The sequence below is a fragment of the Notothenia rossii genome (genome assembly GCF_949606895.1).
Source record: "Notothenia rossii genome assembly, chromosome: 4".
In the NCBI taxonomy this organism is placed as follows: domain Eukaryota; kingdom Metazoa; phylum Chordata; class Actinopteri; order Perciformes; family Nototheniidae; genus Notothenia; species Notothenia rossii.
The window spans coordinates 3619570-3643700 of NC_136902.1; the positions used below are offsets into that span (position 1 = coordinate 3619570).

Below are 24131 nucleotides of genomic sequence, written 5' to 3' on the forward strand. Positions count from 1 at the left end.
ATCATATTTTATTTATGTATCAAACATCTGGAACAAACTCCCAGAAACGTGCAGGTCCGCTGCAACTCTAACTACTTTTAAATCCAGGCTGAAGACTTTCTTTTTGCCGCTGCTTTTAATTGAACTATTCACGTCTCACACTGCACTGGAACTTTTATTCACGTACCTGTGTTATTCATGTTTTATTATCTTTGCTTTTTAATGTTTCTAATATGTTTTATGTTCTTCATGTCTTTCATTTTTGTAAAGCACTTTGAATTGCCTTGTGTTGAAAAGTGCTGTATGAATAAGCTTGCCTTGCACTTCCTGTGCAGGAACGTTTGCTGTGCTCAGCATCATGGTGGGCATGGTGTGTCTGCATCTCGCTCCAGAGTCAGACTTCAGTCACTTCAACGAAACTCTGAACGCTACAGTGGTCGACACGGAGCAGATGAACGAAGTCCGTCTGGGAATATCTGGAACCCTGGCCTGCCTCACTGCCGTCATACAGGTACTGAAACGACGCTTTACTGCAGAGAAGGCAGAGAGGGCAAAAGTACACACATCCTGTACTCAAGTAGAAGTACAGATACTCGTGTTTAAAAATACTCTCGTGAAAGTAGAAGTACTGACTAAACTTCTTTACTCAAGTAAAAGTAAAGAGGCTTTGAAATGTACTTCAGTAAAAAGTACCCATAACTAGCAGCTGTTTTAAAGAGTACCTGACCTCCCTTTATATTAATAGAACAATAATGTCATTGTTAGCTAATGAATGTTTCCATGGTGACCAACGGCAACATGACAACGTTTCCATTGGTCCCTCTTCTTTAGAGAAGACCAGGAAATGATGGATACACGGATCGTGTTCAAATCAATAGGCACGCAATGACTCTACATAATAATGATCACGCCACCAAACACACATTCAGACTAAAGGAACCAGCCTGTTTGGAAAATGAGAGAAGTAGAAAGTACAGGTATTTGAGTTCAACATGTAAGAAGTAGAAAGTACAGGTATTTGAGTTCAACATGTGAGAAGTAGAAAGTACAGGTATTTGGGTTCAACATGTAAGAAGTAGAAAGTACAGGTATTTGTGTTCAACATGTAAGAAGTAGAAAGTACAGGTATTTGGGTTCAACATGTAAGAAGTAGAAAGTACAGGTATTTGAGTTCAACATGTGAGAAGTAGAAAGTACAGGTATTTGTGTTCAACATGTAAGAAGTAGAAAGTACAGGTATTTGTGTTCAACATGTAAGAAGTAGAAAGTACAGGTATTTGGGTTCAACATGTAAGAAGTAGAAAGTACAGGTATTTGGGTTCAACATGTAAGAAGTAGAAAGTACAGATATTTGTGTTCAACATGTAAGAAGTAGAAAGTACAGATATTTGTGTTCAACATGTAAGAAGTAGAAAGTACAGGTATTTGAGTTCAACATGTAAGAAGTAGAAAGTACAGATATTTGTGTTCAACATGTAAGAAGTAGAAAGTACAGATATTTGTGTTCAACATGTAAGAAGTAGAAAGTACAGATATTTGTGTTCAACATGTAAGAAGTAGAAAGTACAGGTATTTGAGTTCAACATGTAAGAAGTAGAAAGTACAGATATTTGTGTTCAACATGTGAGAAGTAGAAAGTACAGGTATTTGGGTTCAACATGTAAGAAGTAGAAAGTACAGGTATTTGTGTTCAACATGTAAGAAGTAGAAAGTACAGGTATTTGGGTTCAACATGTAAGAAGTAGAAAGTACAGATATTTGTGTTCAACATGTAAGAAGTAGAAAGTACAGGTATTTGAGTTCAACATGTAAGAAGTAGAAAGTACAGATATTTGTGTTCAACATGTGAGAAGTAGAAAGTACAGGTATTTGGGTTCAACATGTAAGAAGTAGAAAGTACAGGTATTTGTGTTCAACATGTAAGAAGTAGAAAGTACAGGTATTTGAGTTCAACATGTGAGAAGTAGAAAGTACAGGTATTTGTGTTCAACATGTAAGAAGTAGAAAGTACAGGTATTTGTGTTCAACATGTAAGAAGTAGAAAGTACAGGTATTTGGGTTCAACATGTAAGAAGTAGAAAGTACAGGTATTTGTGTTCAACATGTAAGAAGTAGAAAGTACAGGTATTTGGGTTCAACATGTAAGAAGTAGAAAGTACAGGTATTTGTTCAAAATGTAAGAAGTAGAAAGTACAGGTATTTGTGTTCAACATGTAAGAAGTAGAAAGTACAGGTATTTGAGTTCAACATGTGAGAAGTAGAAAGTACAGGTATTTGTGTTCAACATGTAAGAAGTAGAAAGTACAGGTATTTGTGTTCAACATGTAAGAAGTAGAAAGTACAGGTATTTGGGTTCAACATGTAAGAAGTAGAAAGTACAGGTATTTGTGTTCAACATGTAAGAAGTAGAAAGTACAGGTATTTGTTCAAAATGTAAGAAGTAGAAAGTACAGGTATTTGAGTTCAACATGTAAGAAGTAGAAAGTACAGGTATTTGTGTTCAACATGTAAGAAGTAGAAAGTACAGGTATTTGTGTTCAACATGTAAGAACTAGAAAGTACAGGTATTTGTGTTCAACATGTGAGAAGTAGAAAGTACAGGTATTTGAGTTCAACATGTGAGAAGTAGAAAGTACAGGTATTTGAGTTCAACATGTGAGAAGTAGAAAGTACAGGTATTTGAGTTCAACATGTAAGAAGTAGAAAGTTCAGGTATTTGTGTTCAAAATGTAAGAAGTCAAAGTCAAAAGTCGTCAGAAAAATAAGTAGTGGAGTGAAGTACTGATACCAGAAACATTTACTTAAGTATAGTAACAAAGTATTTGTACTCCACTACTTCCCACCTCGGACAGAAGGGAAATAAAGAAATGTGAGGTACAAGATAAGAAGACCCTTTGTTAATGACCAAGGGGACATTCAGACTTCCACTCTGTTAATTGTTAACACAAAGCACAAATACACATGCATACGACCTAAACACACACAAACTTGTATTTTATTATGGAGCGAAGAGGCTCAAGCTTGCCGTCCACACTTTATATTTTTGTTGGTCTGATTTGGCACTCGAACCAGCAGACTGAGCTACTGCTGCTTCCTTTACTCTAAGGTAACAACACTAAATTGCACTGGTCGATTGTAAGAAAGGAACAAGTGCTTAAGTACACTCATTCATTTCATGCTGCTCATACAGAAACAAAACACACATTAATGGTGTAATTGGTTTGCCTTTCGTTGTCACATTAAAAAACACTGAAGCCTTAATCGCTGTAAACAACATATAAACACAAACATGAGATTTTCATGCATTACATACAGCTGACTAACGATTAGCATGAATGTTAACTTACCATTAAAAATGCCATCGACAAGCTAACAAGATTAGCATCGCCATTATTTTAAAATGTCCACATATATTTAACAACGGGTTATCATGATTGTTACAGGTAGGTATTTCATTTGAACATAGCTGACTACTAACAGACATGTGCGTTGAGGTTCAACGGGGGAAAAATAAATAAAAAGAGTAAAAACAACAGCTTAATAAATAAACTCCCAAAGTTTGCACGGATAAATGCCAACTCCCTGCTTACTCTCTTAAGGGAGCAGCACATATTGAATCAACTATAAAGGTGATTTAAATGCAAAGTTAGAAAGTAACGTGAGGTTTTAATTTAAAAATGCCACATTAATAATACCTTCTCTGTGCAGATCAGCCTGGGCTTCATGCAGTTTGGGTTTGTCGCCATTTATCTGTCCGAGTCGTTCATCCGAGGCTTCATGACGGCTGCAGGCCTTCAGATCCTCATCTCCGTTCTCAAATACATCTTCGGCATCAAAGTGCCGCCCTACAGTGGTCCGCTGGCCGCTATTTATGTAAGTGACTGGCTTTTAATACTAAAGACTGTTAAACACCTGAACCTTTGAAAGAACATCCATAAATTAATCTGTTTGTAACTCATATATATCAATATTCCAAAATAGATGTGTTGCTCTGTGGGAGGAGCCTGTGACCTCAGACGTTCCTTGTCATAACTACACTACAGCTATGCACACACGACATTAAAAGCCTTGAAACTATAGTTGAACATTGACATTTTTACATTTCTAAATGTTTTGTTTCTATTTATTGTGCTTTCCATCATGTTTTTAATTATCGTTTAAATGTTTTACTCCCATTGTGTTATTCTATATTGTATTTGTTCCCTGTACAGCACTTTGGTCACCTGAGGTTGTTTTAAATGTGCTATATAAATACATAAAGATTGAGATTGAGATAATGTGCTCAGAAAACATTGAATCACTTGGTAGAATGGTTTGTGTAAATATGGGATTCTCCTTCTTTGATGCAGACTCTGGTGGATATCTTCCGGGGTCTTCCTGAAACTAATGTGGCCTCGTTGGTGTTTGCGTTGGTCAGCAGCGTCGTGCTGATAGCGGTGAAGGAGCTGAACGCTCGATACCGCCACAAACTGCCCTTCCCCTTCCCCATGGAGATCATTATTGTGAGTGTTACGTGCTGGTGTTTGTGTGTGTCTCTCTCCCTCTCCCCCTGATTGTCTCCCTCCAGGTGCAGCCTCTCCTCCAGGTGCTCCCAATCCCCAATCAGGGCCTCATTAAAGGACCTGAGGAAGGCTGCAGTCGCTCTCTCTCCTTCTCCTCTGGCTGCATGTGTGCAGCATGGTGTCTCTGTCTCTGTCTCTGTCTCTGTCTCTGTCTCTGTCTCTGTCTCTGTCTCTGTGTGAGGCCTGTGTTTTTGTTAACTGTTAGGAGAAGTGCTCCAGTGTATCCTTGTGTGTTATTTTTAGTTAGTCACTTTCTTTTATGAGAAAGTTGTTCTGAGTTACAGTACCTTAAGTTTGTTTTGCAAATTGGCTGGAGACCACTTTTTCTTTTGATTATTAAACATCACCTTGTGGCTCAGCAATCAGTTTCCTCTCCTTTTTTCTCTCTCCCGGTTATTTTATATTTGTGCTACTTCCCTTTGTACCCCTAGTCCTAATTTCTCATGTTTGTTACTTTTTTCTAATTTATTCTCTAATTTGTTCTCATATTCTTTTCATATTTTGACATTTTTTTCTTAGATTTAGACTTTTTTTCAGATTATTACTTTTTTCTCAGTATTAGATTAGATTAGATATACTAACCCTTTAGGAAATAGATTTTTTTTCTCAGATATTAACTTTTTTCTGAGAATTCAGACTTCTGACTTTTTTCACATATTTAGATTTGTTCTCATATTTCTGACTTTTTACAGATTTGTACATTTTCTCATATTTCTAATTTTTTTCTCATGTCTTACTTTTTTCTGAGATTTTTGACTTTTCTAAGATTTAGATTTATTTTCCAGGTTTTTTTCAGATTTTTCTGAGAACTCACACTTTTTTCACATATTTTGACTTTTTTTCAAAAAAAATCTTCATCATCTGAGAACAAAGGCAAACAAATCTGTAGCCGCTTTCACACCAAGTACTTTGCCGTCCTTAGTGCCCAGCACTTACCCCAGTTTCCACCGGGTCCGTCTGCGTCGCATTACGGCCGCGTTACGGCTGCGCCGCGGCATTTGCAGAGATCGCGGCCACTCTAGTCAATGGGTGCTATTCCACCACATGCGGCGCGTTACGGCTCAGACGCGTCTCAGAAGCGTCTCGGCGCAGGGCTCCGCTAAAATTAGGATGAATCCTATTTTTGACGCGACGCAGCCGTAAGGTAATGTCGGGCAGGCAGGAAGTGGAACGTTCAGAGCATATATAGTATATATATATATACACACACACACACACACACACACACACACACACACACACACACACACACACACACACACACACACACACACACACTAACTTTGCAGACCCTATCTCTCCGTAGTCTTTCAAGTAGGAGGAGAAATGCCAGTGTTCTCCTCCGGTTTACAGGCACTGTGTAAATTATATGTCGTGTGGTGACCACTATATTCCAGAATTCAATCTAGGAACTACAGTTGGGGTTTTGTTTCCACACGGACATGTTGTGTGTTCCCTATATATGTTGTGTGCCCTCCTGGCTCTTTCTCTTGTCGACCTGGACTGCAATCAGTCAACAGCTCTTTAATAAAGTTCCATTTTGCACCTTCCTTACACCGCCTCTGACTCCCTGTCTCTCGGCACTACAGTAGAATAATTATGAGGATGAATGCATTTTTTTTACCACTAAAATACAGCAACACATCTTTGATTCATGTCGTTTATAACTGGAATATTATTATTATTATTATTATTAACTTTGTCTGTACAAAGTAGCCTGTCCAGGAAATATGCCCAAATCAACAAAAACTGCGACCCGCCAGGCAAGATGCTCCGCTTCTGAAATGCTTCTGAAACGTGCCCGGTGGGTTATGACGCTAGGGGAGGTCGGACCAAAACCGCGGCGCGGCCGTAACGACGGACCCGGTAGAAACTAGGTGTGCCCAGCACTTAGTACCCCTATGGAACTAAGTACAGATCGCGTTCACACCGGAAAAAGTTCCCTGAGGGAAGATCACTTAAATGAATCCGCTGACGTCACTTCTTCTGCTTTGGGTTTACTGGCAGGCCGGTAAAAACTTCACGGCGTATCCTGCCACCAGAAGTCCCCGGAGGTGGGGACTGGCTTCTACTGAAGCCTAACGAGTAAATCGCCAGAAACCCGACACCTCCTCATCTCCACCGCTCCCATGTTTTCTTTTGTGTTGCCATGAGTTATTCTGTCTCCGTTGTTGCGCAGGGCTAATGCTAATAATGCTAATGCCAGCAAATACAATGGCGGCTTCACAAAACTTTTCAGAGTTTTACGGGGCGTGGTTTGCAATTCACCCAGCCAATCAGAAATTGGTATTTTTTTCTCCACAGGCTAGCAGCCACTAAAAAGGGGGTAAAAGTTATTTGAACAAAGTTCTCTTTTTGGTGTGAACGCAAAATTCTAGGAACTATCGGAACTAAACGGGAAAAGTACGGATAAAAGTACTCCGGTGTGAAAGCGCCTAATATACTTCTGCTTTGTGAAGCTATAAAAAGTAGTTTAAAGTTTGTGTAAGAGGGATAGGTACTTATTTGATTGTATGCTTGCCTCTTTATGTAATCTGCTAGTCTACTGAATGTACCTGCACCCTCTCTTGCTTGTAACACTTTGGTGTGACGAACTAAGGATTTCTAATACATGTTCCTGTTGCAGGTGGTCGTTTCCACGGCGATCTCCGGCCCTCTGCATCTTCCTGAGAAATATCACATGGACATAGTGGGAGAAATCCCTCTGGGGTAAAGCCATCAATGGATTCATCTTCTATTAAATGACCTGTGCAGCTCATATTTCCTGCAGATTCAGTTATTTTTTTAACTGAGAATTATATATTTTTCTCATATATTGACTTTTTTCTCAGAATTCTAACTTTTTTCGCAGAATTCAGATTTCTGACTTATTTCTAAGATTTTGCCTTTTTTCTTTTCAGAATTAGACTTTTTTTCATTTTTCTCGGCATTCAGATTTTTCTCTCATATTTTTACTTTTTTTTTACATCATTACTTTTTTCTCAGATTTCGACTTTCAACTGAGAATTTGATTTTTTTCAGAAATAGATTTTTTGTCTCTGATATTGAATTTTTTCTTATTTAACTAATATTTACTCCAGATGTTTCTTTGTTCTGCAGGTTCCCAGCCCCCATCCTCCCTAAAGTGAGTCAGTGGGAGGAGATGCTGGGCACGGCCTTCTCTCTCGCTGTGGTCGGGTACGTCATTAATCTCGCCATGGGACGCACTCTGGCTGCAAAGCACGGATATGACGTGGACCCCAACCAGGTGGGAAAACTACTACTCATTAAATGAAATCAAACTTTATTAATGTAGCACTTTTCATACTCAAGGTGCCTCACAAACAAAAAATTACCCGTCCCCCAAAACTCCCCATTGCCAGGTAATAAATAACAACTAATCAATGATCACGTGATCGATAAACACACTTAAAACCGAAGAGAAATCAACAAACATAGGTCTGATTCAAATAAGAATACAAAATAATAACAAAATAATAATTAAAAAATAATAATGAAAAATTAAGAATACCATTTTTTTTAATAAAACAAGAATAAAAAGTAAAATAAGAATATAACAATCATTTCAAATAAGAATAAATAAACAATTTAAAATAAGGATAACAAAATGAATAAAAATAGTGAAATAAGAATAAAATACAAATAAAAAAAGAAGAATAAAAAACTATTTAAAATAAGAATACACATTTTTTTTTTTATAATAAAAACCCATCTATCTCTCTGAACCCCAAAGCTACAAGTTCCATATGTGTGTTTATTTGAATCTTTGTGAACACATCTTGCGTGTTGTTGAGCAGGAGATGCTGGCTCTGGGCTGCAGTAACTTCCTGGGCTCCTTCTTTAAGATCCATGTGATCTGCTGCGCTCTCTCTGTGACGCTGGCTGTGGACAGCGCAGGGGGAACATCACAGGTGATTCATTTGAATAAATACATATATGTACAATGTATATATGGTAAATGAAAGAGTCCGTGACCCTTTTCCAACTTATTATTTGTCTTGCATTCAGAATAATGCATCTTTTCAAGCGATACAAATGACTGTTGAGTTAAATATACACACCTTTGTTTGGTCTGCAGAGTGTATGGAATTAGAGTCATAGCTACTGTATGTGAAAATGTCTTTATATGCTAAGAGCTAAAAGTCTGGTGACTTCGAAACTAGGTACTCTACTTTGTAATCAAAGTACTAATTTGTGCTGTAATTTCCACTTTCCACATATCTGTAGACATATAATTAGGTTAGTTAGATCTCAGGTTACTGTTAGGTGTATTATTGGTTGTTAATGTTTATTTTTACATAGATTTTAATCTGCATTTCTGAAATTTGTCTAATTGAATTTGAATCATAAGTGTTTGTGAATAAACTGAGCTTGAGGTCATGTATTGTGTGTATTTCCTGACAGAAAGCATGCACTATAAGACCATAACAGCTGCTAACCTCCGCTCCTGCGTCTCCCCTCTCTCAGTTTGCCAGTCTGTGTGTGATGCTGGTTGTCATGGTGACCATGCTATCACTGGGAGCCTTCCTGAAGCCTCTTCCCAAGGTAAGAGCACAGAGGAGCAAGATAACGTTTTGACATCTTGTTGCTTTTATTATAGAAATGTATTTATTAGGATAAACCCCCTTGAGATGCACCATCTGGTTTTCAAGGGGGTCCCGACAAAAGCAACGTCTTACAGACATCGATGAACTAAATAACAGAAAGCAAAGCATGACAAACCACGTACAGTCTGTTAAAAAAAATCATGAAGTAATGGGGCGAAGCCTGCGAGCTATTTCAGGAAGTCAACTCGAGCACCAATGACACATTAACACGTGACGCGTCTCTTACAACCAACCAAACACAGTCTCCTAACATGTCTATTTAAGCTGCTAGGTCTGCTGCCTCTGCCTCGCTATGCTGAGGCGCTGTTACATTGCTGATGCTTCCACCCCAGCTTCCGCCCCAGCTTCCACCCCAGCTTCCACTCCAGCTCCACCCCAGCTTCCACCCCAGCTTCCACCCCAGCTTCCACCCCAGCTTCCACCCCAGCTTCCACCCCAGCTTCCACCACAGCTTCCACCCCAGCTTCCACCCCAGCTTCCACCACAGTTTCCACCCCAGCTTCCACCCCAGCTTCCACCCCAGCTTCCACCCCAGCTTCCACCCCAGCTTCCACCACAGCTTCCACCACAGTTTCCACCCCAGCTTCCACCCCAGCTTCCACCCCAGCTTCCACCCCAGCTTCCACCCCAGCTTCCACCACAGCTTCCACCACAGCTTCCACCCCAGCTTCCACCCCAGCTTCCACCACAGCTTCCACCACAGCTTCCACCACAGCTTCCACCCCAGCTTCCACCACAGTTTCCACCCCAGCTTCCACCCCAGCTTCCACCCCAGCTTCCACCACAGCTTCCACCACAGCTTCCATCCCAGCTTCCATCCCAGCTTCCATCCCAGCTTCCACCCCACCACCACCCCAGCTTCCACCCCAGCTTCCACCCCAGCTTCCACCCCTGCTTCCACCCCAGCTTCCACCCCTGCTTCCACCCCAGCTTCCACCCCAGCTTCCACCCCAGCTTCCAACCCTGCTTCCACCCCAGCTTCCACCCCAGCTTCCACCCCAGCTTCCACCCCAGCTTCCACCCCAGCTTCCACCACAGTTTCCACCCCAGCTTCCACCCCAGCTTCCACCACAGCTTCCACCACAGCTTCCATCCCAGCTTCCATCCCAGCTTCCACCCCACCACCACCCCAGCTTCCACTCCAGCTCCACCCCAGCTTCCACCCCAGCTTCCACCCCAGCTTCCACCCCAGCTTCCACCCCAGCTTCCACCCCAGCTTCCACCACAGCTTCCACCACAGCTTCCACCCCAGCTTCCACCCCAGCTTCCACCACAGTTTCCACCCCAGCTTCCACCCCAGCTTCCACCCCTGCTTCCACCCCTGCTTCCACCCCGGCTTCCACCCCGGCTTCCACCCCGGCTTCCACCCCGGCTTCCACCTCGGCTTCCACCTCGTTTCCCACCTCGGCTCCCACCCCGGCCTCCACCCCGGCCTCCACCCCGGCTTCCACCCCGGCTTCCACCCCGGCTTCCACCCCGGCTTCCACCCCGGCCTCCGCCCCCAGCTTCCACCACAGCTTCCACCTGTAGGCTCGGGGGATAGTTATCTAATCATCACTCAATGTTCTTTGTAAATCTGTGGAGTGATGAGGCCCGAGCCTAGACGCCAAACTCAACTATATGCTGCTTCTAATAAACATATTAAGAAACACGTGAGTTGTCTGACTGAAATACAAACAATCACTTTGACAGACAGTAGTGTCTAATAGCTCAGTTTCATCAATAACAGAGCAGAGCAGCTGGAAGTGAGATGATAATGCTTAAAAATGCTTTATTGCTTTTAAATTGTCTATTGTTTTTACTTGTACTTGTTTTATGGTGTGTGAGCTGAGATGTGTGACTTGTGTACGTTTGTTTGTTTATTTGACAGTACAGCACTTTGTTCTGGAGGTTTTAAAGTGCTTTATAAATACAGCTTGATTGTATTGTGTAACTGACAGATGAAATGGATAAATAAGATAAGACTTTATTTATCCCGAACGAAATTGTTGTCCCAGAGTTACAACAATACAATAATCACAGCAGCATAATAATAGAACTGTACACTAACAGTGCAGTAAGAAGAGAAATTAAATAACTACTAGAAACATAGACGGTCAAATAATTAATGTAAGAAAACTGTACAGTGACGAGCAGTAGCTATTGAATAGTGCAAAAAAAACGTGGCAATTGCACGTTATCATAGAACATTATTAATAATATCGCACATGTTATATAGCAGAGAGCAGTGGTGTAGTGGGGATTTTTTTACTGGGGGGGACGCTATTTTAATTAGTTCATCCCAAACAAGTACGCACGCGCGCAGTGCACTCACTAAACGGGCAGAAAGGTCCACAGAAACTACCGGTATGCTTAGTCCTACTTTAGTTACTGTACTGCAAAAAGCAGACGGCGCTGCGCTCAACACACACAGACTCAAAACCATGGACACACCGGCACATCAATTACATAAACAATGTATAGGCCTAAATTGCATAAGCTACAGTATTGCAACTAAGCGGACAGCGCTCTCTCTCTCTCTCTCTCTCTCTCTCTCTCTCTCTCTCTCTCTCTCTCTCTCTCTCCCTCTCAAAATTCCCAAAGTTGTCCTGAAATGAACTTATTAAATAAACTAAACGAAAAATATAGCCTACTTACAGTACGCAAACAACATTGAATCTGGACTTGAAATTATTCTGATTAGGCCTAGCCTACATTGCAAATAAGCAGACAGTGCTGCTTTTCACACACACACACACACACACACGCACACACGCACGCACGCACGCACGCACGCACGCACGCACGCACGCACACACACACACACACACACACACACACACCTTGCCATTTTGAATACTGATAAATCAGAAATGGATGAACAAACTGTGGGTGTCACTGACACACCCCCAGCTCGCCGCGGGGTCACGAGCGTGATGACGAATCATCATTTTTTAAGGAAATCGTTTTTATTTTTTATTATAATTAGTTACTGTGAAATGTATTATGTTTTTGTCATTATTACAACAAATACACACTTGCAACTGATAACACTAGCAATGATTTTATATTTAATTGACTATTAAAAAAAAGATCATGCTCCAAATAAGTGGGGGTACGGCGTACCTCCGCGTCCAACGCCCACTACACCACTGGCAGAGAGTGTTTTGTAATGATGGCAAAGGTAAGATACAGATGAATGCATGCTGACAGGTGTGATGTTTGTTTCTCAGTCGGTGCTCGGAGCTCTAATAGCAGTGAACCTGAAGAACACTCTGCTGCAGCTTTCTGACCCGTACTACTTATGGAAGAAGAGCAGACTGGACTGTGTGAGTGAAAGCCTCAGATGCAATACATTCAAGATTCAAGGCTTGTATTGTCATGTGTGCATAGCTACAGTGTTGATGAGTCATTCTACAGAAAAGGTGGAATCTGAGTGATACAAATCTGCTGAAATATATTCCTTCTAAAAACATCTAAAACTTGTTAAATAGCAATAACTAACTCTTTACTTGATGAATCCACAACAAGTAGAGCTTAAAGTATTTTTATTATTTGTATTATTTGTATACATTATACAAAGCTTATTTACATAGGAACGTCACTGGTGTTACGTGTTACCAGGAAGAAGAGTGACACAAACACACAAAATGGCTGCCATGTGTCAGACCAAATATGGCTTCAGTCAATATCAAAATCGTTGAACTCTTCAATACAATACATGTTCCCATTCAAATGTTCACCCCTAGGGCTATGCAATGAGTAACACTAATGACAGACTTGAAAGACGCACGCAAAATTTGAGGATAAAATGACACCATTAACAAACAAAGTAAGAAGTATCTGACTTTCCTTATGTCTTTGTCCACTGCACTGCCTCAAAGGATCTCTTGTTACAGGAGGCACTTCAGAGACAGAACATTACTTCAAAATAAAAGTGTTTTGTGTAGCAGTAACACCAATGACGTAATTTTGGGTGACTGACATTTATTTGATATTATTAATAATAATTTGCGGTTATTTTTTTTTACCATTTCAGTGTTATATTTAATGCTTGTAATGTTATGTAAATATAAATTAGATTTATTTATTGGGAAAAAAATATTTTAAATTACAACTATAGGCTCCACTTCCATGTATGATCAAAGTGACAAGGCAGTTCCTTGAACTTGGCATTTTAAATAAATTGCAATTTACGTATAAAACCATTTTTATTTATATTTTATTTAGTATCATTGCAAAGACAATCTCTATTTATTCAACATTCATTTCATTTCAAACCTTTATTTATACAGATGAATCCCATTGGGATCATTGATTTCTTTTTCAAGGGAGACCTCCTCAAGTAGTTCCACATGAAACATAAAAACATAAACAGAACAACAAAAGGACATCATTTACATAACTATCCACATAAACAGGTACCGATAGCTTCCGATTGGGTAGCATCCAACTGAGCTTTAAAAACATTTAGTGGCACCAGATTGTTCAGTTTCCATTTAATTTGCAGACTATTCCAAGACAGTGGAGCTGCGCATCTAAAAGCTGTATTCCTACGGCCCGTCTACACTACAGGCATGAAAAAATCTTGGAGCTGGGCGTGTCTGAAGCTTAGCGATTTTTTGCGAGCAACCAATCACATGAATCTCCCGCCCCCGACATACAAAGCAATAGCAATGTTAAAACGAAGTAAACTGGATATGAACTCTCCAAACAGGCGAAAAAACGATCAGTTTCACCCACTGTCTCTGCCACCTCCCTCCATGCCTGGTTCCTCCGGTTTGTATCCCGGTAAATAGTTCCGATCGTGAAGAACCGGGTGATTTGCTACCGTAATATCTCGTTTGGAATATGAGGAAATGAACTGCGGTCTGGCTCTCCCAGCTTGCACGCGGTTTGATTGGCTGCGCTTGCACTGGCGGGATTTGCATAAACGGGATTTGATTGGCTGATGCCAAGCATCGAGCCTCAAAAGTTGAACGCCGATAGATGCTCGTGATGCTTGCAAAGCCATGCCATGCTCCCCACAATGCAGTTCGGCGAAGATTAAAAATCTTCTACGTCACCCCATTCAAGTGAATGGGCGAAGCGTTGAAAGCATTTTTTGATGCCTGTAGTGTAGACGTACCGTGTCAGTCTTAGCAGTTGGCACATTTAATAAAACAACAGCATGTGATCTCAGGCAGTAGCCACTTACAATTCACCGTGAGATCAGGGAGCAGATATAAAATGGAAGTTTCCCTAACATGACTTTGTATATAAAAATGTACCAGGCAGTGACTGAGCCTCCGTACAGTTAGTGAAGGCAAACCAGCCCTTGCATACAGGGTACAGTGATGGGTTAATGCTTTACAGTTTGTCACAAATCTCAGTGCACTGTGATAGGCGGCATCTAACTTGACCAGGCAATTGGCAGGTGCATTCATATACATCAAATCACCATAGTCCAGCACAGGTAAAAAGGTCATAACAGGTCAAGGTCAACATATATAATGAATGTGAGTATTAGGTCAACGTCATGTATTTTGGTGTCTGCAAAAGTAAGGGACAGTACTTCCACCTTTTCTGTAGAATGACCCGCCTATGACAATGACATTCTGAGGTCACAGGCTCCTCCAACGGTGCAACACAATAACACAGATACAATAAAATATAATATAATAGAAATCGTGCAGAATAGTCTATATGCGGTAATTGGAGTATTGATAGTTGCAAACAGACGAATGTTATGGACGTTCTTTCAAAGTGCAGGTGTTTCACAGTCTTATGGCCTGTGGGATGACACTGCATAATATTGCAGCACAATGAGATTACCCATATGTTATTTTCATTTGTATTATTCTTTCTCCTGCAGTGTGTGTGGGTCGTGTCGTTCTTGGCAACTTTTTTCCTCAGCCTGCCGTACGGAGTGGCTGTCGGGGTGAGCTTCTCCATCCTGGTGGTCATATTCAAGACACAGTTGTGAGTAAACTCCATGCAAGTAAGGGTTAATGAGTAGCGAGGCGGTCATTATGGGGAAAAGAAGACCCCACTCTGCACATTGTCCCACTTATTACACGGCCAGATACTGTGCGAAACAAGCTAACTAGCCCACACCGTGTTCCTGTTAGTGTTTACTTCCTGTCTGTAGCCCACACCGTGTTCCTATTAGTGTTTACTTCCTGTCTGTAGCCCACACCGTGTCCCTGTTAGTGTTCACTTCCTGTCTGTAGCCCACACCGTGTTCCTGTTAGTATTCACTTCCTGTCTGTAGCCCATACCGTGTCCCTGTTAGTGTTTACTTCCTGTCTGTAGCCCATACCGTGTCCCTGTTAGTGTTTACTTCCTGTCTGTAGCCCACACCGTGTTCCTGTTAGTGTTTACTTCCTGTCTGTAGCTCACACCGTGTTACTGTTAGTGTTCACTTCCTGTCTGTAGCCCACACCGTGTTCCTGTTAGTGTTTACTTCCTGTCTGTAGCCCACACCGTGTTACTGTTAGTGTTTACTTCCTGTCTGTAGCCCACACCGTGTTACTGTTAGTGTTCACTTCCTGTCTGTAGCCCACACCGTGTTCCTGTTAGTGTTTATTTCCTGTCTGTAGCCCACACCGTGTTCCTGTTAGTGTTTACTTCCTGTCTGTAGCCCACACCGTGTTACTGTTAGTGTTCACTTCCTGTCTGTAGCCCATAACGTGTCCCTGTTAGTGTTTACTTCCTGTCTGTAGCCCATACCGTGTTCCTGTTAGTATTCACTTCCTGTCTGTAGCCCATATCGTGTCCCTGTTAGTGTTTACTTCCTGTCTGTAGCCCATACCGTGTCCCTGTTAGTATTCACTTCCTGTCTGTAGCCCATAACGTGTTCCTGTTAGTGTTCACTTCCTGTCTGTAGCCCATACCGTGTCCCTGTTAGTGTTTACTTCCTGTCTGTAGACCATACAGTGTCCCTGTTAGTGTTCACTTCCTGTCTGTAGCCCATACCGTGTTCCTGTTAGTGTTCACTTCCTGTCTATAGCCCATACCGATTCCCTGTTAGTGTCTACTTCCTGTCTGTAGCCCATACCGTGTTCCTGTTAGTATTCACTTCCTGTCTGTAGCCTATACCGTGTCCCTGTTAGTGTTTACTTCCTGTCTGTAGCCCATACTGTGTCCCTGTTAGTGTTCACTTCCTGTCTGTAGCCCACACCTTGTCCCTGTTAATGTTTACTTCCTGTCTGTAGCCCATACCGTGTTCCTGTTAGTATTCACTTCCTGTCTGTAGCCCATAACGTGTTCCTAGTGTTTACTTCCTGTCTATAGCCCATACCGTGTCCCTGTTAGTGTTTACTTCCTGTCTGTAGCCCATACTGTGTCCCTGTTAGTGTTCACTTCCTGTCTGTAGCCCACACCTTGTCCCTGTTAATGTTTACTTCCTGTCTGTAGCCCATACCGTGTTCCTGTTAGTATTCACTTCCTGTCTGTAGCCCATAACGTGTTCCTAGTGTTTACTTCCTGTCTATAGCCCATACCGTGTCCCTGTTAGTGTTTACTTCCTGTCTGTAGCCCATACCGTGTCCCTGCTAGTGTTCACTTCCTGTCTGTAGCCCACACCGTGTTCCTGTTAGTGTTTACTTCCTGTCTGTAGCCCACACCGTGTCCCTGTTAGTATTCACTTCCTGTCTGTAGCCCATACCGTGTCCCTGTTAGTGTTTACTTCCTGTCTGTAGCCCACACCGTGTCCCTGTTAGTATTCACTTCCTGTCTGTAGCCCATACCATGTCCCTGTTAGTGTTCACTTGCTGTCTGTAGCCCATACCGTGTTCCTAGTGTTTACTTCCTGTCTGTAGCCCGTAATGTGTCCCTGTTAGTGTTCACTTCCTGTCTGTAGCCCATACCGTGTTCCTAGTGTTTACTTCCTGTCTGTAGCCCATACCGTGTCCCTGTTAGTGTTCACTTCCTGTCTGTAGCCCATACCGTGTTCCTGTTAGTGTTCACTTCCTGTCTATAGCCCATACCGATTCCCTGTTAGTGTTTACTTCCTGTCTGTAGCCCATACCGTGTTCCTGTTAGTGTTTACTTCCTGTCTGTAGACCATACCGTGTTCCTAGTGTTTACTTCCTGTCTGTAGCCCATACCGTGTCCCTGTTAGTGTTCACTTCCTGTCTGTAGCCCATACCGTGTTCCTAGTGTTTACTTCCTGTCTGTAGCCCATACCGTGTCCCTGTTAGCGTTCACTTCCTGTCTGTAGCCCATACCGTGTTACTAGTGTTTACTTCCTGTCTGTAGCCCATACCGTGTTCCTGTTAGTGTTTACTTCCTGTCTGTAGCCCATACCGTGTTCCTAGTGTTTACTTCCTGTCTGTAGCCCATACCGTGTCCCTGCTAGTGTTCACTTCCTGTCTGTAGCCCATACCGTGTTCCTGTTAGTGTTCACTTCCTGTCTGCCTTCTTCTGGTGATTTATCTGACATCCAGTGCTCTGTCTTTTACCCTATTTTCCTTTTTTCACCTTGATCCTCCTTGGCAACGGTCATTATACTCCTTGACAGCGGTCTGCACTACTGTATTAACAACGTGTCACGTGTTCTGAAATGACCAATCAGAATCGAGTATACAACTAAGCCGTATAATAAGCTGTTTTATACGATGGCAAAAAGGTGCATGTGTTTTGGCACATTTGTGTTTTTATATTTACATTGTTTCTGAAGCTGCATTGTTTCTCCTAATGGAAATGTTTTGTGCCATTGCAGTGTGTTTGCTCCTGTCTGACACCGTATTTTTAAACCAAAATGAAAAGCAGTAAAGTGTATATTAATGTGTTTTTTATTTGAATGTTGTTTCTCACAGTCGTAATGGTTCTGCAGTCGCTCAGATTATGGATACAGACATCTACAAAAACCCTAAAGTGTACAGTAAGGTATGAGAACTGAATATGTTCTGTTGCTGCAAAGATAGTCTCAGAGGAATTGTGTTGAATATGTTTTGCAATATCTCCACAGGTCATTTCAATAACAGGTGTGAAAATAGTGAATTATTGCTCCCCACTCTACTTTGCAAATGCCGAAATGTTTCGTCAGAGGGTCATTAAAAAGGTACGTTGAACACTTCCACCTTTTTTCTGTCACTCTTTTTGAGTATTTTGTGCAGTTTTTTAATGTTTATTTTTGTTTTTCAGACCGGACTGGATCCTGGAAAACTGATCCTGGCCAGGAGGAAGTTCTTGGAGAAAGAGGAGAAGGGGAAAGAGAAAGAGGAGAGGAAGGAGGAGAGGAAGGAGGCGAGGAAGAGGAAATCCAGCTCTCTGGTGACCATGAAGTCTCAGGTGGGATCACGTTTATAAAATAATTTAAATAATAATAACTATTTATTTGTACTGCACACTTCATACACAGCTCAAAGTGCTTTAACAATTTGACACAGAACAAACTTAAAACATAATTCAAGTCAGAGGTTAACACATTCATGCAGTATCTGTACATGATTAATACATGAAGGTCAGATAGGCAAGGACATAAATACAATATAATAACTAAAAGTAAACTACAAATAACACAATTCGTAATAGTAGGAAAAAGTAATGCACAATTAATAAATACAGAAAAATGAAAGAAATATATATACTTATAACATACATAGATATAATATAATAAGGCTGTTGAGGACCTTGCACACGGACAATAAACCACAGACCAAGTTTTATATATTATTTTGTTCTCCCGTGACCTTCCTCTCTCCTCTGAACGCAGATCATCTCCCAGCTGGAGATGCAGGATGACTTTGATACGAGCAGCCCCCACACCAGCTACGTTAACTTCCACTCTGGTGACGACAATGTGGGGGAGCAGGATCCCCCCCCACCCACCCTGGAGTTGAAGCCCACCCCCTTCCACACACTGATCCTGGACCTGCCAGGCGTCTGCTTCATGGACCTGACGGGCATCAACACGCTGATAAAGGTTAGAAACGTTTACAATGAAAAATAATTGGGAAAAGATCCAAGATTCAATGGTTTTATTGTCAAATGCACATTTACTCAAGTAGAAGGTCAGATACTCGTGTTTTAAAATACTGAAAGTGAAAGTAGAAGTACTAACTAAACTTCTTTACTCAAGTCAAAGTAAAGAGGCTTTGAAATGTACTTCAGTAAAAAGTACCCATAACTAGCAGCTGTTTTAAAGAGTACCTGACCTCCCTTTATATTAATAGAACAATAATGTCATTGTTAGCTAATGAATGTTTCCATGGTGACCAACGGCAACATGACAACGTTTTCATTGGTCCCTCTTCTTTAGAGAAGACCAGGAAATGATGGATACACGGATCGTGTTCAAATCAATAGGCACGCAATGACTCTAAATAATAATGATCACGCCACCAAACACACATTCAGACTAAAGGAACCAGCCTGTTTGGAAAATGAGAGAAGTAGAAAGTACAGGTATTTGAGTTCAACATGTAAGAAGTAGAAAGTACAGGTATTTGTGTTCAACATGTAAGAAGTAGAAAGTACAGATATTTGAGTTCAAAATGTAAGAAGTAGAAAGTACAGGTATTTGAGTTCAACATGTAAGAAGTAGAAAGTACAGGTATTTGTGTTCAACATGTAAGAAGTAGAAAGTACAGGTATTTGTGTTCAACATGTAAGAAGTAGAAAGTACAGGTATTTGGGTTCAACATGTAAGAAGTAGAAAGTACAGGTATTTGTGTTCAACATGTGAGAAGTAGAAAGTACAGGTATTTGTGTTCAACATGTAAGAAGTAGAAAGTACAGGTATTTGGGTTCAACATGTAAGAAGTAGAAAGTACAGGTATTTGAGTTCAACATGTAAGAAGTAGAAAGTACAGGTATTTGGGTTCAACATGTAAGAAGTAGAAAGTACAGGTATTTGAGTTCAACATGTAAGAAGTAGAAAGTACAGGTATTTGTGTTCAACATGTAAGAAGTAGAAAGTACAGGTATTTGAGTTCAACATGTAAGAAGTAGAAAGTACAGGTATTTGGGTTCAACATGTAAGAAGTAGAAAGTACAGGTATTTGGGTTCAACATGTGAGAAGTAGAAAGTACAGGTATTTGTGTTCAAAATGTAAGAAGTCAAAGTAAAAAGTCATCAGAAAAATAAGTAGTGGAGTAAAGTACTGATACCAGAAAATGTACTTAAGTACAGTAAGGAAGTATTTGTACTCCACTACTTCCCACCTCTGCACATAAGCTACAGTGTAGAAATGGCAATGCAATTTATATAATAAAATACAAAAATAAATAATATGCAAGAAGACATGTAAATAGAATATGATATTTACAAGAACAGAATGTGAAATTAAATAATGTACATTAAGACACAATTAAATACAGTTGATTAATTCATTGCTATTTTCTAATTATTAATATCAACGCTGACATTACTCTGATTTCTTTCAATATGTTCGCCCACATTACACCTTTATATCTTGTAATTCTTAGGTGTAAGAAAATGCTAGTTATTCCAACAGTCTCCTTTCGTTTATTCCCCTCACAGATGAACTCCAGCTACACGACGCTGGGCATTAAGCTGTACCTGGCTAACGTTCAAGGTAAGATCTTATTTAAATGTACTCAGGAGAATTTCACAGTTGTTTGCAAAGAAACAGAAATGTAATCATTCATTCAACAAGAAGTGTTAAGGTCTGAAGGACACTGAGATTAATTAAACTCTTATCATACAACGACGCACGTGCTGCTTCGGGTAAATGCTCTGTGGTGATACACAGTTTGAGATAGGATCCTTTGTTTCACTCGGTTTAGAGGACACCTATTGTCTCTTCTACATCAACATGTGTCCCCTCTTCTTCATGTCTCTTCTACATCAACATGTGTCCCCTCTTCTTCATGTCTCTTCTACATCAACATGTGTCCCCTCTTCTTCATGTCTCTTCTACATCAACATGTGTCCCCTCTTCTCCATGTCTCTTCTACATCAACATGTGTCCCCTCTTCTTCATGTCTCTTCTACATCAACATGTGTCCCCTCTTCTTCATGTATCTTCTACATCATCATGTGTCCCCTCTTCTCCATGTCTCTTCTACGTCAGCATGTGTCCCCTCTTCTCCATGTCTCTTCTACATCAACATGTGTCCCCTCTTCTTCATGTCTCTCCTACATCAACATGTGTCCCCTCTTCTTCCTGTCTCTTCTACATCAACATGTGTCCCCTCTTCTTCATGTCTCTTCTACATCAACATGTGTCCCCTCTTCTTCATGTCTCTTCTACATCAACACGTGTCCCCTCTTCTTCATGTCTCTTCTACATCAACATGTGTCACCTCTTCTTCATGTCTCTTCTACATCAACATGTGTCCCCTCTTCTTCATGTCTCTTCTACATCAACATGTGTCCCCTCTTCTTCATGTCTCTTCTACATCAACATGTGTCCCCTCTTCTTCATGTCTCTACATCAACATGTGTCCCCTCTTCTTCATGTCTCTTCTACATCAACATGTGTCCTCTCTTCTCCATGTCTTTTCTACATCAACATGTGTCCCCTCTTCTCCATGTCTCTTCTACATCAACATGTGTCCTCTCTTCTCCATGTCTTTTCTACATCAACATGTGTCCCCTCTTCTTCATGTCTCTTCTACATCAACATGTGTCCCCTCTTCTTCATGTCTCTTCTACGTCAACATGTGTCCCCTCTTCTTCATGTCTCTTCTACATCAACATGTGTCCTCTCTTCTTCATGTCTCTTCTACATCAACACGTGTCCCCTCTTCTTCATGTCTCTTCTACATCAACATGTGTCCCCTCTTCTCCATGTCTCTTCTACATCAACATGTGTCCCCTCCTCTTCATGTCTCTTCTACATCAGCATGTGTCCCCTCTTCTCAATGTCTCTTCTACATCAACATGTGTCCCCTCTTCTCCATGTCTCTTCTACATCACCATGTGTCCCCTCTTCTTCATGTCTCTTCTACATCAACATGTGTCCCCTCTGTGGAAAGAGACTCTGAAAGTTTCAGGAACAAAGATTCTCTCTCTTTTTGATCCATTTCTATAAAAACCTGTCTGAAAACGAGCTGATTAGATTTTGGCCACTTTATGATGTCATAACGATGTTTTGTCTTGTGTAACCATTAGCCAATCAGCAACCAAGGTAACCCCCCCCCCCCCCCCTTATCACCTGAATCTCCTCCTAGAGCACCATTGAGTTCTTTGTAACCAAATGTCTCTCAGAGGGGCGTGGGGAGGGGCTCCTTATTTTCATCTAAAGTAACAGACAGAGAATCAGCACTTTGCTGAAAACAGAGGGGGATTATGGGTAATGCTGCAATGATCTGTTTGGGGTTTCAGCCAATCAGAGACCGGCTCTGTATATATCTGAGACCTATGATATATTGATGAGAAACAGTATGATAGGCGATCTTTAAATCTTCCTGTGATATGTGTCGTCTGGCAGCTCAGGTGTATGAGGAGCTGGAGGCCGGAGGAGCGTTTGATGACGGGAATATTTCCCGCAGTAATCTCTTCATCTCCGTCCACGATGCCGTTGTGTTTGCTCAGCAGAGCTCAGCAGAGAGGAGGGTCTCCCGGGAGGTAAATAACTTTATCATACAAATTCTTCTTCAGAGTTTCACTCAAACATACATTCTAATGTTAGTGAAACAGACAAAGACATATTTATTCACGAAGTATTTTGACTCCACTACTTCCCACACAATTCTTCTGAGCTGAGCTCCTCCAACAATGCAACATATATAATAAAAAAATTGTGCATGAAGTATATATACATGTAAATAGAATATGATATGTACAAGAACATAAATAATGTACATGAAGACAACATTTTATACTTAAGCAATAGCTCACGACAGGCCGTGGTATATGCTCATTATATCACAGCTAAGGGGCGTGGTTCGGCCCGACGCGAAGCAGGCAGGCAGTTTGCTTTTCAGCCCAACGGTATACTGTGTTTCTCAGACGCGGAGGGATACTGACTTGTTGTGAAAAGTAACTTACAATTCTACCCGTGGTATACGCTCAGTATATCACGGCTAAGAACCAATCAGATTGCTTGATTTGACTTGTCCGTTTTATAAGGTTAATTAATTACTATGTTCTAATTATTAATATCTACGCTAACATTACTGTGATTTCTTTCAATATGATCACCCATATTACATATTTATTATCTTGTAATTTAAGTGTGAGTGTCCGACATAGACATACTTATTCACAAAGTACCAAATTCCTCTTTTAGCACAGCTTGTATCACCCGCTCTGTCTCCACAAAGCGTTAACAGAAACATCACAGAGGATTTTGTAAGAGCCACAGCAAACTAAATAACTCCAAGGTCAGGCTGAATATGAAATGCTGTGTGCCTGACGGAAATACAGGAAATGCATCATCTTCTGTTTGACTTTAAATATGTACGTGCGCTGTGTTTGCTGCAGGAACTCTACTCTAACATTAATGTGGAGAAGGATCTGGAGCAGGTAGGCACTGCAGTTTCAAATACAAGCTGAAAAAATTCACAGTCTTTCCTCTTTATCTAATATTATTTTACTTTTACAGGAAATGTTTGAGCACTGATGCTGAAGTGAAATGGAGCAGAAGAAGATAGCAAACCTGTTTTTAATGTCACTTTGATAAATAAAAAATTGTTGGGGACAACTCTGTGTTGAATATCCGTCATTTAATTAGAATGGTAAACTTAGAGTGTGTGCTCTGTGGCTTCAGTAAGCCCAAGTTGATTTCTTGCTATTAATCAGACATACTTAGGATATAGGAAGCCATAGGAAGGAAATATCTTGAGGAATAGTCAGAATTAAAAAAAATGTGTTCGCTTAGAAGTCTGATTAAAAAAAGAGTCAGAAATCTAAGAATATAATCAACATCTGAGAAAAAAGTCCGAGTCTGAGAACAACATGAACATTTAAAAATCTGAGAAAAAAGTCAAACTGTTAGAATAGTCAGGTTTCAGTGAAAAAAAAAGAACATTTCAAAAAAATTTTTTTAGACAAGTCAGGTTTCTGAATTTTGAAAAAAACAAAGTCAAATTATTAGAAGAAAGTCGA

At 40.8% G+C, this 24131-nt stretch overlaps 1 protein-coding gene across 2 annotated transcripts; it reads left to right on the forward strand.

Moving 5' to 3' along the window:
- The first annotated feature begins 183 nt into the window (after positions 1–183).
- Positions 184–23727, forward strand: LOC307038278 (solute carrier family 26 member 9-like). Of its 2 annotated transcripts, none has more exons than XM_079679662.1 (17): positions 184–490; positions 3688–3852; positions 4329–4481; positions 7168–7250; positions 7641–7788; positions 8339–8452; positions 9009–9086; positions 12361–12456; positions 14982–15088; positions 17929–17998; positions 18081–18173; positions 18257–18403; positions 18828–19037; positions 20598–20652; positions 22513–22649; positions 23508–23549; positions 23629–23727. In XM_079679662.1, exons 1-17 carry the CDS (start codon positions 338–340, stop codon positions 23644–23646), a joined length of 1869 nt encoding a protein of 622 aa, XP_079535788.1. In that variant the 5' UTR covers positions 184–337; the 3' UTR covers positions 23647–23727. The 2 variants fall into 2 exon arrangements, with proteins under 2 accessions (XP_079535788.1, XP_079535789.1); XM_079679663.1 differs by lacking the exon at positions 184–490 and adding an exon at positions 3492–3608.
- Positions 23728–24131: the final 404 nt, after the last annotated feature.

Bases quoted from the DNA above. Each gene is read 5' to 3' on its own strand.
- LOC307038278 (XM_079679662.1), top strand. From the start codon at position 338: ATGGTGGGCATGGTGTGTCTGCATCTCGCTCCAGAGTCAGACTTCAGT. The intron at 18,404-18,827 runs GTGGGATCACGT...CTCTGAACGCAG, and splicing joins TGGTGACCATGAAGTCTCAG to ATCATCTCCCAGCTGGAGAT. The intron at 22,650-23,507 runs GTAAATAACTTT...TGTTTGCTGCAG, and splicing joins AGAGGAGGGTCTCCCGGGAG to GAACTCTACTCTAACATTAA.